Here is a 14,713-nt window from a genome sequence, read left to right as displayed (position 1 = left end):
AAGTTAGAATAAGCAATTCAATCTATTTCATTAACCTGACTTTACTAGGAAATTACACTACGCACATCTCATTAGAAGAGCTTTCTCTTGGGCAAATTGTTTGGGGAATAAGATCCATCTGTTCGTTAAGGGGTGTTTAGGGTCTATTGAAAACAATATTGAACATTAATCTGGAAGCTGGTCTTCCACTTGACGCCCAGATAGTGAGATAGCTTTATTATCATTCAACATTCCGACTCGTATCATATCTCATAATGCCGGTGGATGCTGAGAGTATGGAGTCTCAACTATTGTACAATACATGTCTAGTGATTTCCTAGTATTTATCATAACCAGCTTGAATATTATGGCTGAGCCCGATCTATTCTATATCTATAAAATTTATTCCCATCCCTTTAGATGCCGATGCAATCCATATGCTGGGACTGCTGACTAAGCCAAATGAAGTCTTAGGGTTGTAAGTTGGAGCGAGATAGATCGGAATATCTAACAATATTCCCTTCATTTAGCTTCCTCTTCTTGCCGCAATACCTCCGTTCTTCCTCGTAACTAAAGTATAGAAGGGCCGTCATTTCCAGCGTTGGCCCACGAGACTCACTCGCTACCATACCCGCAATGGCGGATCCTAATATCACCTCATCCTTAGCTTCTATCGAATCAACAACAAACCAACAGAGCAAGCCGCAGCTATACAATGAGCTCCTATCCAAGATAATATCATCCCCATCATCCCCAAACATTAAATCCAACCTTAATGCATTCCTAAACTCCATCCTTGGCGAAACCGTCGGAATCGTCGCCGCTAGACCCCTCCTCGATAACTTCATCAACTCTCTCCGAAATCTACCAGCTCCGATCATAATTGCGATTGGAAAAGATGCGCTATCCGAGATACAATCCCACTCGACCTCTGCTGAGGCACAGGATACAGTTCTGAGGGAAATTCTTGCAGACGCGTACGAGGCGGAGGAGAATTTTACACAGGCAGCTAAAGTCTTACAGGCGATCCGTTTCGATAGTTCCCAACATCTCATGTCTGACGACGCGAAGGTACGCATATGGATTCGTATCGTACGGCTATATTTAGAAGAAGACGATACCGCAAATGCAGAGAGTTTCTTGAACAGAGTCAAGAACATGCCCACCAAGATTCAAGACCCTGAGTTGAAACTTCACTTCCAACTCTCCCAGGCCCGCATTTCAGATTTTAACCGCCGATTCCTCGATGCAAGCCAGCAGTATCTCAATTTGAGTTTATCTGGGGATATCGAGGAAGGAGATCGTCTCCAGGCTCTTTCCGCTGCCATTATATGTGCCGTTCTCGGACCCGCTGGCCCCCAGCGTTCCCGTACTTTGTCCCGTCTATACAAGGACGACCGATCATCGTCTCTCGACGTATACAATATATTGGAGAAGATATTCATGGATAGGCTACTCACCGCTGGAGAGGTGAAGGCATTCGCTGAGAAGCTAGTCCCTCACCAACTAGCTGTAACCGCAGACGGATCCACAGTGCTTGGTCGAGCTGTAATCGAACATAATCTCCTCGCGGCTAGTCGTTTGTATGAGAATATCCACGTGGAGGAATTGGGCAACATTCTTGGACTTGAGCCCAGTGGTGATTTGAGCGCCGGGGAGAGAGCAGAGGCATATGCCGCGCGCATGCTTGAGCAAGGGAGATTAAAAGGTACAATTGATCAGATTAAAGGCGTGATTTACTTCGACTCGGGAATCCCTGGTGTTGGCCCCACAGCAGAGGCGGCAGGACGAAGTTTAAGAACCTGGGATGCTGGCGTTCAAAACTTGGCTGAGGAAGTTGAAAGCGTAGCTGCTGCTATTATAGATGAGTTTCCGGTATGTTCAATAATTTATTACCCTTTTCTTTTTTATTGCATCGCTATATTTTTCACCGTTCAGTACGTTCTATCCCTTTTCAACTGAACATCTAAAAGAATCTAACGCTTGAAAATCCAGGACTTTGCCGCTACGCAAATGGTACGTTAGGAAGATCAAGTGATAAGAGTGTCTGATACACCACAGCAATGCTTTACTGTCTCAATACATAGTTACCATCATACCCTACCCGGCTACAACACCGGAGATAGAAAAAGACTGTTCCAAGCTTATGTGAGATGAAATCACGAAAGTTTAAACGAATAATAGCAAAACGTGTTATGAAGCACACGGAAATCCTACGTCCATTCCATCCCACCAGTACTCCAAGGCATGTGTACAAGTTTCACCTGGCGTGGCTGTCTGCCCATATTCCTTCGAACCCGAAAACGAAATGGAAATCGATGTCGAAAGAAGAAAGAAAAAGAAACCAGAAAAACTCGCTATTGGGTATTTATTTCTATATTCCTTCCGCGCCTGCCGGCCCCTTGGACTTAAACTTGCGACTGTTGTAGGAAAGAGCATACGATGGAAAATTTTGGGGGATGGAGTAAACCAAGGAGCAAAAGGAAAGGAGAAAAAGAAGCTGACAATCTCCAAAGAGATCTTAGAAAAAATGACCATCAAGAAAATTATAAAGTAACCAAACAATTGATATGGAGGGGATAAGAAACCTTCCATTGCATCATTTCCAAGCAAAGGAAACAACAAAGTAAACCAACAAACACAAACCCTACCCTTTCTTTCATTCTTTGGATCCTTGTAATTCAGTGAAAAGAGGGAGGGAAAAGAAAGAATAAGAAACAAAATAAAAGAGTGGAAAATGCGCAAAAGAAAATCGGAGCCCAACTCGTCAATAGCCATCCCTGTTATCCAAAGAATCCGCAAGTTCCAACGTTAATGTACCTACTCCCCTCCCCTCGTCATCGAGAATGCTACAGACTTGTGTATTTGATGAATACTTTTCATTCTCCAGCTTAACGCCTTTCCTGCTTCCCAACTCAGCGATATTGTGTTGAAACTTCCATCACCCATGTGTAAAGGGGCTTGTAACTACCAACTACGCATATATATATAACTTTGTTCCTCCACTTCAAAATCTGCCATCTCTTATCCGCTTCTTGCTACATAAATTTCTCCTTTATCCCCGTGCACGGATGTCCTTTTCCACTGCTTATTTCATTCATCTTTATGGTCTTGTTTTCTTTTCCTTAGTTGGTTCCGGGTTTTGGGTTACGGGGGGGGGAGGGGGGGGGAGGGAGGGAGGGAGGAGAAGCAGGCAGGACGGTGAAACGCATTTTATTATCCTACCTGCTCGCCTCATATCAACAAAATGCTAAAACTAACAAGGAAAGAGTAAAAAAGGAGGGGAGGAGGACGAAGTTATTCATATCAATCTTCCAGATTTTCTCATCATCAACAGGATTGAGTGGTGTGTGGCAGGGAGGAAGAAGGCGAAAATAGGGTGTGAAACTTGTGTAAGAACTTTAAGAACCTCTCTACACCACATATCATCTGTACGTATCACATCAACTAGCTTTATTCCTTTATACATTATCCTTCCGTTTTTGTTCCCTTGCACCAAAAGCAAATCATGTGTGTGGCAGTGAGAGAGAAATTTCAGTACCTAATTTATGAATGATTTTTCCTTCCTTTTTGTTCATTCCCCTCCTTGCAAATTAAACAAGAGGTAAAAACTACGCGGGTTCAAGACGCGAGGACCAAAACAGCATAAAGAGAGTCGACAGAGTGAGATGGAGAGGGAAAGGGAGAGCGAAATGGGGTCAAGGTAAAGAGGGAAATAAATTGTATTTGCTGGCGGAAGACCTGCTGCTAAGCCCTGATAACACAAATTAAACTGGGCGAGGTGGATTTTTGCTGGAGGTAGTAGAAGTAATTGTATGCAATAGGTAGATGGGTGAATAGTGTCGTGTAGGACTGGGATATTATAATCAAGGGCAAGAACAAGGTGAGGCGATGCAACCAGCATTGTTTCATTTTTATTTTATTTTTCACTTTTTCGTCTTTCCTTCCTCGTCCTTCTGTGTCGATTCACAGGGCTGAGAACACGAATAGCTATAGAAAACAAATATATGTTAGAGTTTGAGCGACCAAAACTTGAGAAGGCAAAGCAAGAAAGATAACAACGTAAAATGAGTTGATAGGGCAGACAAAATAACGCAAGGATAAGAAGACTCAAAGCTTACATTGTTAGTGGCCGCGATTGCAATGCTATCTTCGAAAGGATGCCAACTCATATGCAGAATTTTTTTGTTGAAATCGATTTGATCTGCGTCTGTTTCTTTCTTCATCCTTCCACCAGCACCTGCAGGACTACCAGCCCTCGATCCCCCCTTTTTATTGGTTGACGCGGAAGAATTTATGGGAGTCGGTACGCCAACTTTCTTTGCTTTGAATGCAGTCTTGTCGGCCTGGAGGACAACTTCGGTCTCCTTGTTTAGTGTCGGAGGGGTAGATCATAAAATTATTGTTGTAACTGCCAGTCATGACATTCTCCGCATCGCCAGAAAATACCACCTCGAATTTATCAAAGATGCTGTCGTTTTCATACGTATCGCAAAGCCGGGGGCGGAGGTGCTCGTGGATCGGGATCATTTTTAAAGGCTGTCTTTCCATGTTGACATCCCATATTTTGACCGTTAGGTAGTCGCGAGATAGTATATAGCGCCCGTCATTCGAGAAACGGACGTCAGAAATGGAGGAAATGATTTCGGAAAAGAAAGAACGGGAAGAAGCATCCTCTTCTTGCTCGAATTCTATTCAAGGAGAAATTTGAGGTTAGCAGAGATGGAGAGTGATATGGAGTCAAAAGGTCATTGACGCGAGGGATGATGGACTCAAAAACGTACGTTTGTGATGCTGATCACAGAGAGCACTCTGCCTCATATCTGCGAGTTTGATAGTTCCCTTAGAACTAGCATACATGAACCAATTACAACTAGTAGGATGGAATTCCGCAGCTGTAATAACTTCCGTCAGTTCTTCCATATTTGCGGGCTTAATATCAACAATATTGAAGCTCTGATCTTGGATATTTAAGTTCCATAGGTTGATTCGAAGATCGTCACTGCTGATGAATGTTTCGCCATCACTGTTGACCGATATGCTATTGATGTGGTAAGCATGGGCATTAGCATAGATACGTCGAGGAACTGCAACAACTACAGTGTCATGATGGGTGAGGCGAGGCAATTTGAGCGAGGATGCGTCACGGAAGGAAATTTGCGGGGCGCGTGGCATGCCTCCACCAGCTACAGCGCCTGCCGGGGTGAGATCATGAGAGAGGTTATTTTCCGCAACGACCTTTAACGACTTGTCAAACACTTTCCAAAGCTTTATGGTCTTATCGTTGGTCGAAAGGAGATAATGGGATGCATTTTGTCGTCTGCACCATTTTATTTTGTTGATTTTCTCTTCAATCTCTAAGGATTTTAGGTAATCAAATTCCGGCTCGTGAGATTGGAATTCGGTATGGAATTTATATTCGCATGTTTTTTTCTACTCGGGACAAGTCAGCGTTTCTGTCTTACGCTCATTGAGTGACCGAGTGGGAATGTTTAAGAGCAATAGGATACCGTCTCGTTTCTCTCAAATAATACTACTCGTCCTCCTTTGTCACCTGTTGCAAGGTAGTTTCCCGTGTGATCGAACTCAACCGTTGATATGATATCAGCTGTAGGAAAACGAGATGCATCAGCGCTATCCGTTGCGAAAGTTGAGAGGTCGCCAAAGTATCTTCAGCCAAAAAGGCCGGAAAAGTGCGAGGGTGGGGGGAAAAGCGGAATAATATAAGTAAAATGGAGGGATCAAACCATCTGTAATGTCTTCCACATCCCCTTTATCGCCAAAGCATCTAGATTGAAGCTGTTAGAAAGGTGTTCCACAAGTATTACAAAAATCCCCACCAGTGCTCCTAAAGACCGCAACTATCAACAAAATTCCGCTGGGGGCTCAGGCGAATGGAACCCGCGGGAATCTGCCTAGGGTGTTGTACGTATTTTCTAGTCGCATTGGATGATGTGGAAAAGTAGTGGAGCGCTTACTGTGTGAACTTCCAGGTAGGTGAACCTGGATCTCCGTCTACCATTTTTTAAGAACGATCAACCCTCTGTTATGGGCTGTGCACAGACAAAACAAAATATCTAGCAGGTGGTGAGGCCTGGGTGATTGCTTTCCTGCTTTCTAATCTGCGGGGTTATGTGTGTTGAGATAATCAATATCACAGGGCTTGCACGAGCAAGGCCGGGGAGGTTGGAGAGCTGGCGTGAAATGGCGGGGGAAAATGGACACACGGAACGTAAACACGCGGATGATTACAATTAGGTTATCGAAAGGAGATGGAAGAATAGGAGTTGAAGAAGAGGAAGAGAAGATAACGGTCTATAGAAGAGAACTGTTTGGTTGTGGCGTCTGGTTAGTTATGACGATGTGGGCTGGTTGGTTGTTGACGTGGGAGGAATTCTGGCAATGCGAGCGGGCGAGCAACCAAAGGCAAAAGAGAAAGACCACAACACTCAATCAGCAGCCAACTCGCCTGTCCAGCGGGCAAGGTCTCAGAATCAAACACGGTGCATTTAAATAAGGAGGGGAGGAGTGGTAAGCAGTTTCTTTAAGGTAATTACTTACCGGAGACTAAAACGAAGCAAATGGTCAAGAGAAATGGGTGGCCTGGGAGAGGTAACTAACGTAAGACGACTGAGCCAAGAGAGAAGAGTGGGAGAAGAGGGGAGGAACAGGAAGCTAAAGCAATCGCAGACTGAGAGAAAATGAAAAAGAAATGGTCTATGGCCGTTGGAACAGGATAGGGAGACGAAAGCAGAGTTGAACAGAGAGGAGAAGCAACAGAGGAAGAGGAAGATGGACAGGTCACACTCTGGAAAGGCAAAGAGGCTCAACAAACCGGAATATGAAGATGGTGCGCGGTTTGTCGTCACAGGTACCGGGGGGCGGTTTTGGTGGGGGGAGGTACACGGAAATACCTCTTATCCCACTTCGCCAACAGACCAGGCTGCTTTGTCGTTAGTTACTCTTATCGCGCATTAGGTTGAGTGTATCTTTTCTTGATTTACTCCAGTCCTCGCCTAGCTCAGTGTGGTCTCGAATATGGTGGTCCTTCTGTTGGTTGCTTAATATTACCATCACCTTCAGTGCCTAGGTAGTTTTTTACCTTGAGAAATAGCTATTTTTCGCTCCCAGCCGAATTCTTTTTACTCTTTCACATGTTATCAACACCGACTTCATTCTTCTCAACTGTCAACCCACCATATAACCAAAAAGATATCACTATGGATTTATTAATGGAACAGAAATGAAGTCTATGATATCCGTTGACAACGTGAGTTTGACTCTCTTCATCAATTCCCGAGGCCTTGATTATACGTATAAAAGTTATATATACCCCCGGGAAGGGAATTTGAGATTTGAACACCAAACAAATGGGTAATAATCCTCCTTCATCTCCCCCTCACCAACAGTTACAGCGGGGTTTGCGAAACGAGGAACAGATACCGCCACCCTCCTCCACCTCTGCCACCTCGGAACCCCCTCCGTTAAAACCCTCAATTGCAAGTAGAATCCAACATTCCGCATTAGGATTGCTACGAAACACCTTTTCAGGGTCTCCCTCCCGCTCTCTAGCAGGCGACATATCCTCAACCCTTACTGAAGGACTAGGCTTGTCCAGCAAAGGAAGCTCACCCTCTTCCAACGCTCATGCGCTGCTCCACGCTGGTGCTTCAGCGTCTGAGAATACTCTCCATTCGCATGGGTTAAGCCTAGGTCAGCCATCAAGCCGTGCAGGCGGAGCCCAGAGGTTCCCTTCTGGGTCATTGCGCTCCGCTCCTCTCCCGGCGACAAGGAGCCTAATTGATGAAGATGATCAAAGAGCTTGGGAACGGTTCCAGGATCCTACGCAGAATAACATTGCTGGCCACGACAATGGGCAATGACACTCTCTTTCTAGACCCCTACGATGCAATCAGCACGAAGGGAAAAGGAAAACTAAGAGCAGGGGAGATGGAAGATCTCCTCGATCCTTCCACCTCCTCCAACCCTCAGCAATACCTGCCCAATGACGACTTCGACTCTGCTTGGCACAACTCCTCTCCCGCCGGAAACACCACCCGCAATCACAGTCATAGTCAAAATCAACCAAACGACCCCAACATCGGCACATACCACGGGGCCTCATACACCCCTCACTCCACAGACGGCCAAGACGTCATCGCCCTCCTCACCTCTCCAACGTTCCAACCAGCAACATTCACAACCCCTGAATCCCCGCAAAGCGGACTCTTCGAGCTAGACGCTTCCATGCTACAGCCACCGCCACCATCCTCTTCTGCATCCGCCCCCTCTTTCTCAACAGAAACAACAAAAATTCACACATTCCCGCCAAACCAACTCAGCCTCATCCCAGACATCAACTCCATTCTCTCCGCCATCCAACAAGAGTCACGAGAACCACACCAACATGGCCAGGGCGGGGAATGGGACTGGACAACAATACCCGGCATAGCAGAGTGGTTGGAGGTTGATGGGACGTACCAGGATACGGTGTGGGGTTTCCTGAAACCGTATGTGGAAGCTGCGAAGAAGGAAGTTGTGGAACACAGGGAACGTTGGGAGGATGGCGGGGTTGCTGGGACGGGGGAGGATGGGCCAGCGGTGAAACGGTTGAAGATGGTTTTGGGGCACTTGAAGGCGAGGCTTTAGGGGTAAGGTGTATCGGGGGGAAGAGGCAGGTACTCGGTTTGGTTTATACATATTGATGGTTGATTTAGACGTATCTGTATATAGTTTATTTGAATTTCTTATTTGATGTATAATTTATACTGAAGATGTGTATATAGTTAATCATTCTAATGATTGTATTTTTAGGAGGGCAGGACTTGATCTATGCTTGGCGGACCGCTGACCGAGATGGTAAAGTACTGAGATAGTAGTTTTGCGCAAGTACCCTTCTTTCTATAAAACGCTTAGATAACAAGTTATTCGGACCCTGATCATTCACGCTCTTTCCGCGCCCGTTTGATTACGTCCCTGTTTCGTAGATAGAGAGATTATAGGGCCGGGACTCTATGATTCTGGATCGGGCGGAACGGACAAGGAAGATCTATGGATGAGGTCTAGAATTTCCCGATCGAGACATTGCCAAGATTCCTCCTCAGGGATTTGCTCGAAACTACCGAAACTCCCGCATTACTATGGAGACGCATTGTGCTGGCTTCTACAATGTTTTGCAATCATTATTTCCAATTCTTTTCTTTATTCCTTTGCTTTTCACAACTAGTATCAAGCCTTAGTTTCCCGACCAATTTCTGTCAGGCATTTATCATACTAGTATCCTTAGGGCTTTCCCATTCCTAGAAATCTTGCTCTGATAATCCTGTTAATATCATGCTAGGTTCTTCCCCAATCATGAGTTCAGAGAATATGTGACTTGTCTCTGAAAAATGTGCGGCATTTACTGTTTCTCCTGCGGGGGGACATATAAACCTTCCTCCACCCCGAGAATTTGCAAGGCCAGTAGCCGAGAAAAAAAGCGGCACAGAGCTAGATTCCCACCCATATACCAGAAATTAGGATGGCCACTGTAGCGCCACATCTATAGCATCATAGGTGAATCAGCATCCTGAAATGGCGCATAATGGATATGTAAACGGGGGAAGCCACGGAAACCTAGGAAGAAAGGTTGTGGGAAATGTGGGAAGTTGGTGAACAGAAAAAACTGATTCATACTGCATTGAGTTCCCCTTCTTCATCCAAACCCCACGAGGAATAAAGCTTGTCAGCAACCTTATCTCCCATAATTTTTCTTGCGGTGCTCTTCATGTTATCATACCCTGTGGCCAGCACCACGATATCAGCAGCAAGCTTTGTTCTCTTTCCGTCGGCGAGCACCAGGCCATCAGAGTCAAACTGTTCAATTCCCTCATCACTCTGTTTAACCTTTATTTTACCGTCGACAATCAATTTGCTGCATCCGACATCGATATAATACCCGCCTCCACGAGTAAAATATTTCTTGAAATCCCAGCACCATCACGACAAGCATCAAGCTTAAAGCCAGCCCTCGTTAGACCCTCAAGCGTCGCCTTATCCGCACCCTCGCGAAGCGTTTTCACGACAGAGACGTGTAAGGCGAACTGTACAGGTATAGGCATGCTTTGTACATAGGTGTCGGCTTCGTCTGTGGGTGGGCCTGATTCGTCGTACATACCGGCCACAAGCGCGCTTACCCCATGCTTCTGCGAGATCACGAAGGTCCCGCGGCGCTGGAGCATAGCTACCTCTGCGCCGTTCTCGTAGAAGTCTTGCGCAATGTCGTGCCCGCTGTTCCCAGTACCAACGACGACAACTTTCTTACTCTTAATGCCCGCGTGCTCGGAGGCATCATTATATTGCGAGCTATGATATATTTCACCCTTGAACTTCTCTTTGCCGGGGAAATTGGGCCTTAGTGGTTCTCCCGAATGGCCGGTGGCTAGGACGATGTGATGTGGATATACGGTACGAATAACACAATCATTCGAACGCACTTTTACCGACCACGTCTTTGACTTTTCATCGTACTCGCTTTTTTCAATCTCCGTGTTGGTCCATACATTGAGCTCCATCCCTCTGGCATATGTTTCTAGCCAATCTGCTAGCTTGTCTTTGGGCGTATAGAGGGGCCAACCGGATGGAAATGGAAGATATGGCATTTGAGAATATTGAACCGGGTCGTGGGTGACCAAAGTCTATATGTGCATGCATATTTAGCAAGATATGGTCATTTCAATACTTGGGATCTAAGATCCGTATACCCTGTATCGCTTGCGCCAGTTATCACCGACCCTGGAGTTTCGCTCAATGATCAGGGTCGGGATACCTAGTTTACCCAGCCTCGCACCGATCATAAGCCCAGCCTGTCCTACACGGGCATTGAGTTAACATGCGTATCACGCAATCGTGGGCGTGGTCAAGATGGGAAAATAAAACATACCTGCTCCAATGACAAGAACGGTGGGTTCAATATCAGTGAAACTCTTCTCCTGACGAGGATTATCCACGATGGCATCTGATCCTTTATTAGGGCGATTGAGGCCAGATATTTCTTCATATCCCTTTACCACCTGCAGGACGAAACCGAGCATATACGCCTTCCAAATATCATCGCTATCGCGGACAAGCCAAAGCATCCCAGGACCTTTTCCCGTCTCAGTTTCAAAATCGAACATAGTCTCAATCCATTGTAATCCCGGTTTAACTGTTTTAAACTGCGGTTCGAACTGCCCAGATTCCCTAGGGTGAAATTTTTCGAACTTTGCTCTCCCCAGATTCTCTTGGAAGTACGCAGCTACCTTGTAAGCACCGTTGATGGTGCGAAGGTCCCACGAGAGAACAACCATATCGCGCAGCCATGCATCTGTGAGAAAGAGCTTTTGTAAATCGGACACATTTGCCTGAGCCAGTGATGCGCGGAATTTGTCTACCCACTCCACAACAATTTTGCGGGGTTCAGCGGGGGGCTGCTTCTCTGGGACATTGGGGAGAGAAACCGTATGCGGCTCTGGTGTCTCCATTTTTAGATCGATAGTAGCAAAAAGACCGTTAGATATCTAAAAGGACGAAAGAAACAAGGGTCCAGTTTGAGTAAAAGTTGATGCCGGGGAAGTTGGAGATGGAAGGGTCCAGAGGGGGAGACACCTACTGTTAACGGTTGACCGGACGCGGGATGCAAGGACTCGTGTAACCATTATGCAATGGTTTCTAAGTCGAATTGCAATGGTATCAGCTACCTGCCTTTCGAAAGCCATGAAAACAACAATGCATTGCCATGGGGATGCTGTAAAATTGAGCGAAAAGCTCATTTGTTAGAACTTTTGGTACAAGTTTCAAATGTCAGAAATCTAGTAAGGATAACAATATGGGAACCTGTTCCGCGAAAGCTAGCCATAGTTAACTATACAAAGAAGCTACAAAGAGTGAATGGGACTCTTCATGTAGTTGGTTTGGCACCCAAAGATGATCCGATCCAGGAAACCCCCAGGACTCCATGTCATGCCCAAGGTTACACTTTTCCAATCGCCCTTTTGGTTTGACGCCAGGCATGGCGACGACGGGGTTCGTAGCTTGAACTACTGCGAAATCCTACATGATTTTGAACATTTTATGACTGGTCCAGTTCGTTCACGCAATGCTATCCAAGTTGCCCTTCTAGGATTCCACTCCAGTAGACCACCAATGCCGGGTCTGTTATTCTGTGTGGTGCCTTGCGGGCCGTCCCGTTCACTAACACACCCCTCACCGATATAGTTGGTCAGTGTGGTTGTCCTCAACTTATTCGTAAATGGGACGGTGCGGAGTGAATGTCGTCTTTGCCTAATTGCCTAGCGCCGCGTATTTCCATACACTTTTTTAAAAAAAAAAGCATTATCGATCCAGAAAATAAACACTTGCGCTTCGGAGGGAGGTTCATTTGAAGCAACGTGAACGCTGTCAGATGCAGAATGCCGTCGAAGAGGTGCCACTCTGTAAGAGTGAGTCGCATTTATAGCAAGCATCAGATCCAATCATGCTCTTCAAACCTCCAAAGAAGCAGGCGTTCAGGGAGAAAGATGATCCGGGCCACCAAAACACACAATAACAGGTGAGAACCTGAAGAGGAACACGAAGAGGACACATTGGCATAATCGGGATATCCGGTTTTGCGGGCCTCCAAGTTGAGCAACCTTTGTACTTCATCTCTGATAAAATCCCGCCTCCATATTGAAACGAAAACACCCCCAATCGACGCAAATTTGGTTTATTGTACCGCCTGATCTAAACGTCTGCCTCATCCAGCCAGAACCTTCAACAAACAGCCCTCTTATTGGCGCAAGATCAACTCAAAAAGTATGAGCACCACGAGCGGCGCCAGAGGAGGTAGAAATAACGAGTCCTATAAGCTCCCAAGGCTTAAGGATGAAGAGGTACTCGAGCAGCCGCGAGAGAGTCGAAGGAGCGCAAATAGAGGAGGAAGAGAGAGAGAAAATCAACAGGCCAGCCGAGAAATGATGGACAAGGCAGGGAGAGACTCTAAAGAGCGCCGACCAGGAGGTGGTGGTGCCATCACCTAAAAATAGGCTTCAAGTTAGTACTCAAGTATTGGTTGCTACGGACCATAAATTCTAAGAGTCCTAGGTTAGTCTGATGGTTAGTCTGATCGCCTCTCCGCTACCCACATGTTGGCGATCAAGTGTACGACTTATCGAGAATGCGGAGAGATCTCATAGTGTTGCTGATCATTTCATGCCAAATGATTCACTATAGCTTTACAGCAATGCACATTCCTCCTCAGAAGCCGCCTTCTGCTCCATCTTCATCCGTACAAATGACTATAAGCCTCCTCATACCTTGTCGTCAAGCAAGTTGACATTAGGTTTACCCCCAAATAAATCATGTCTAACTGGTGATAGAAGATGGCATCCACATCCAAGCTCTTTCTATCTGTGAAATTGAACCATAACTCTCCGCTCGTCCAAGAGTTGCGCATTAACTTGGAAATGCGCTGCACATTGGACTTTTTCCTACACTTCTCAGCTTCTATCTGCTCAAGGGCGTATAGAGACTGTTTCAATCTAGGTGTATACTGAGCCACAAAATCTGCCATGGTGTAGCCTCGCTTCAGCCACATATCAGGGCCTACCAACAATAGCCACCAGGGTAGATCATAAGCGAACTGTGCGAGCATAGTGTTAGTAAACTCCAGGTCAAGGACTGCAGTGATCTGGAGCGTTTCACTGTTCACCAAAATGTTAGAAGGTCAGAGATCATCGCAAAAAAGCTTGAAGGGACCGTTTTCATTGATACAGTTTCTTGCCACTAGCTGCTGAAAAAGATGGCGCACAATATACCACCTCCTAGCATCCTTAGGATCAGTGGTGAGGTTGTGCTGGGTGTGGAGGTGGATCAAGTGTTGGTCTGCAAGACTCTTGAAGCATTCATTCGCAGATGAAAAGCACTCCGTAGGGAATCGGATAATTGGATAGCCCGTGGATGTGGCCAGTTCATTCTTATTATATGTCAAGGGCCTTCCAGTGACGGCCCATGTATTTGCACCTTCAACGACTTCCGATATAGCTCTGATGTGAGTGAAATCGAGGTTGTAAAGTTGAAGCATGAAATCGGCTACCTGACGGTACACAATGTTCAATTGTGGTGTCATCGACATCAGGGTTCAGAATTTCCTTTTCTTCCCTGTTCGCGGTCGGCTTCTTCAAGATGTCTGACAAATGTATTCCCTCGATGTATTCCATAATAATAAATGGTCTTTGTTGAGGGCTGTCCGCAATTTCATAACTTGCACCTCTCCACCTTTTTCATCCCTGAAAGCTGTGACCCCAGCTTTAGTAAACCGGATTGCAGCATCAGGGCAAGTATCTTTAAATTTAATATGAATGCAGATATTAAAGGAGCCCCGATAATAGTGAACAATCCTTTCGGGATCACCACCCTGGCGACGGTGAGCGACGAAAGTAGCTATTTCATCCATGGAATCCAGAACTCTCTCCTTCCAAGCTATCCATTTTGTTTCACCCTTGTCCTCTGCGATCTCGTCAACAGAAGTCATCGTCACTTGATCAGTGTATGACGCCCAAGCCTTGGGGCCGATTTGGGTGACGAGACCGCGGTTTGCCGTCCAGATTCTTTCGCACACGGTCAAGGTCTCTGAACTAAAAAAGAAGCCGTGGTTGGTTCTGGTGGAGTGGTGGCAGTTGATGACGGTATATGGTGGGGGTGAAGAAGTCTGGATCTGTATTCATTCATTAGAGAA

At 46.0% G+C, this 14,713-nt stretch overlaps 5 protein-coding genes across 5 annotated transcripts in view; 2 read left to right on the top strand and 3 right to left on the bottom strand.

Annotated features, from left to right (window-relative positions):
- Positions 1-615: 615 nt before the first annotated feature.
- On the top strand, positions 616-2,105 carry HCAG_02847 (hypothetical protein; the record flags this gene model as incomplete). Its single annotated transcript, XM_001542626.1, has 3 exons — positions 616-1,854; positions 1,975-1,995; positions 2,067-2,105. 3 exons carry the CDS (start codon positions 616-618, stop codon positions 2,103-2,105), a joined length of 1,299 nt encoding a protein of 432 aa, XP_001542676.1.
- Positions 2,106-3,945: 1,840 nt separating this feature from the next.
- Positions 3,946-5,450, bottom strand: HCAG_02846 (protein phosphatase PP2A regulatory subunit B; the record flags this gene model as incomplete). Its single annotated transcript, XM_001542625.1, has 5 exons — positions 3,946-3,969; positions 4,101-4,325; positions 4,429-4,670; positions 4,764-5,412; positions 5,445-5,450. 5 exons carry the CDS (start codon positions 5,448-5,450, stop codon positions 3,946-3,948), a joined length of 1,146 nt encoding a protein of 381 aa, XP_001542675.1.
- Positions 5,451-7,851: 2,401 nt separating this feature from the next.
- HCAG_02845 (predicted protein) lies at positions 7,852-8,734 on the top strand (the record flags this gene model as incomplete). Its single annotated transcript, XM_001542624.1, has 2 exons — positions 7,852-8,489; positions 8,713-8,734. 2 exons carry the CDS (start codon positions 7,852-7,854, stop codon positions 8,732-8,734), a joined length of 660 nt encoding a protein of 219 aa, XP_001542674.1.
- A 513-nt stretch (positions 8,735-9,247) lies between these two features.
- Positions 9,248-12,009, bottom strand: HCAG_02844 (predicted protein; the record flags this gene model as incomplete). The annotated part of the gene is made up of 8 exons (XM_001542623.1): positions 9,248-9,278; positions 9,489-9,520; positions 9,655-9,864; positions 10,155-10,655; positions 10,722-10,828; positions 10,901-11,467; positions 11,609-11,743; positions 11,973-12,009. 8 exons carry the CDS (start codon positions 12,007-12,009, stop codon positions 9,248-9,250), a joined length of 1,620 nt encoding a protein of 539 aa, XP_001542673.1.
- Positions 12,010-13,008: 999 nt separating this feature from the next.
- The window catches only part of HCAG_02843 (predicted protein), a gene marked incomplete at both ends in the record, with an annotated part of 2,056 nt that continues 351 nt past the window's right edge, over positions 13,009-14,713 (bottom strand). The window contains 4 exons of the mRNA XM_001542622.1: positions 13,009-13,012; positions 13,293-13,679; positions 13,794-14,067; positions 14,254-14,692. Of these exons, the coding sequence (XP_001542672.1) occupies positions 13,009-13,012; positions 13,293-13,679; positions 13,794-14,067; positions 14,254-14,692 (1,104 nt within the window). The remainder of the gene's footprint in view (positions 13,013-13,292; positions 13,680-13,793; positions 14,068-14,253; positions 14,693-14,713) is intronic.

The sequence above is a fragment of the Histoplasma capsulatum genome, genomic scaffold (genome assembly GCF_000149585.1).
Source record: "Histoplasma capsulatum NAm1 scaffold_2 genomic scaffold, whole genome shotgun sequence".
Taxonomy (NCBI): domain Eukaryota; kingdom Fungi; phylum Ascomycota; class Eurotiomycetes; order Onygenales; family Ajellomycetaceae; genus Histoplasma; species Histoplasma mississippiense.
This window is presented reverse-complemented; position numbering and strand designations above follow the sequence as displayed.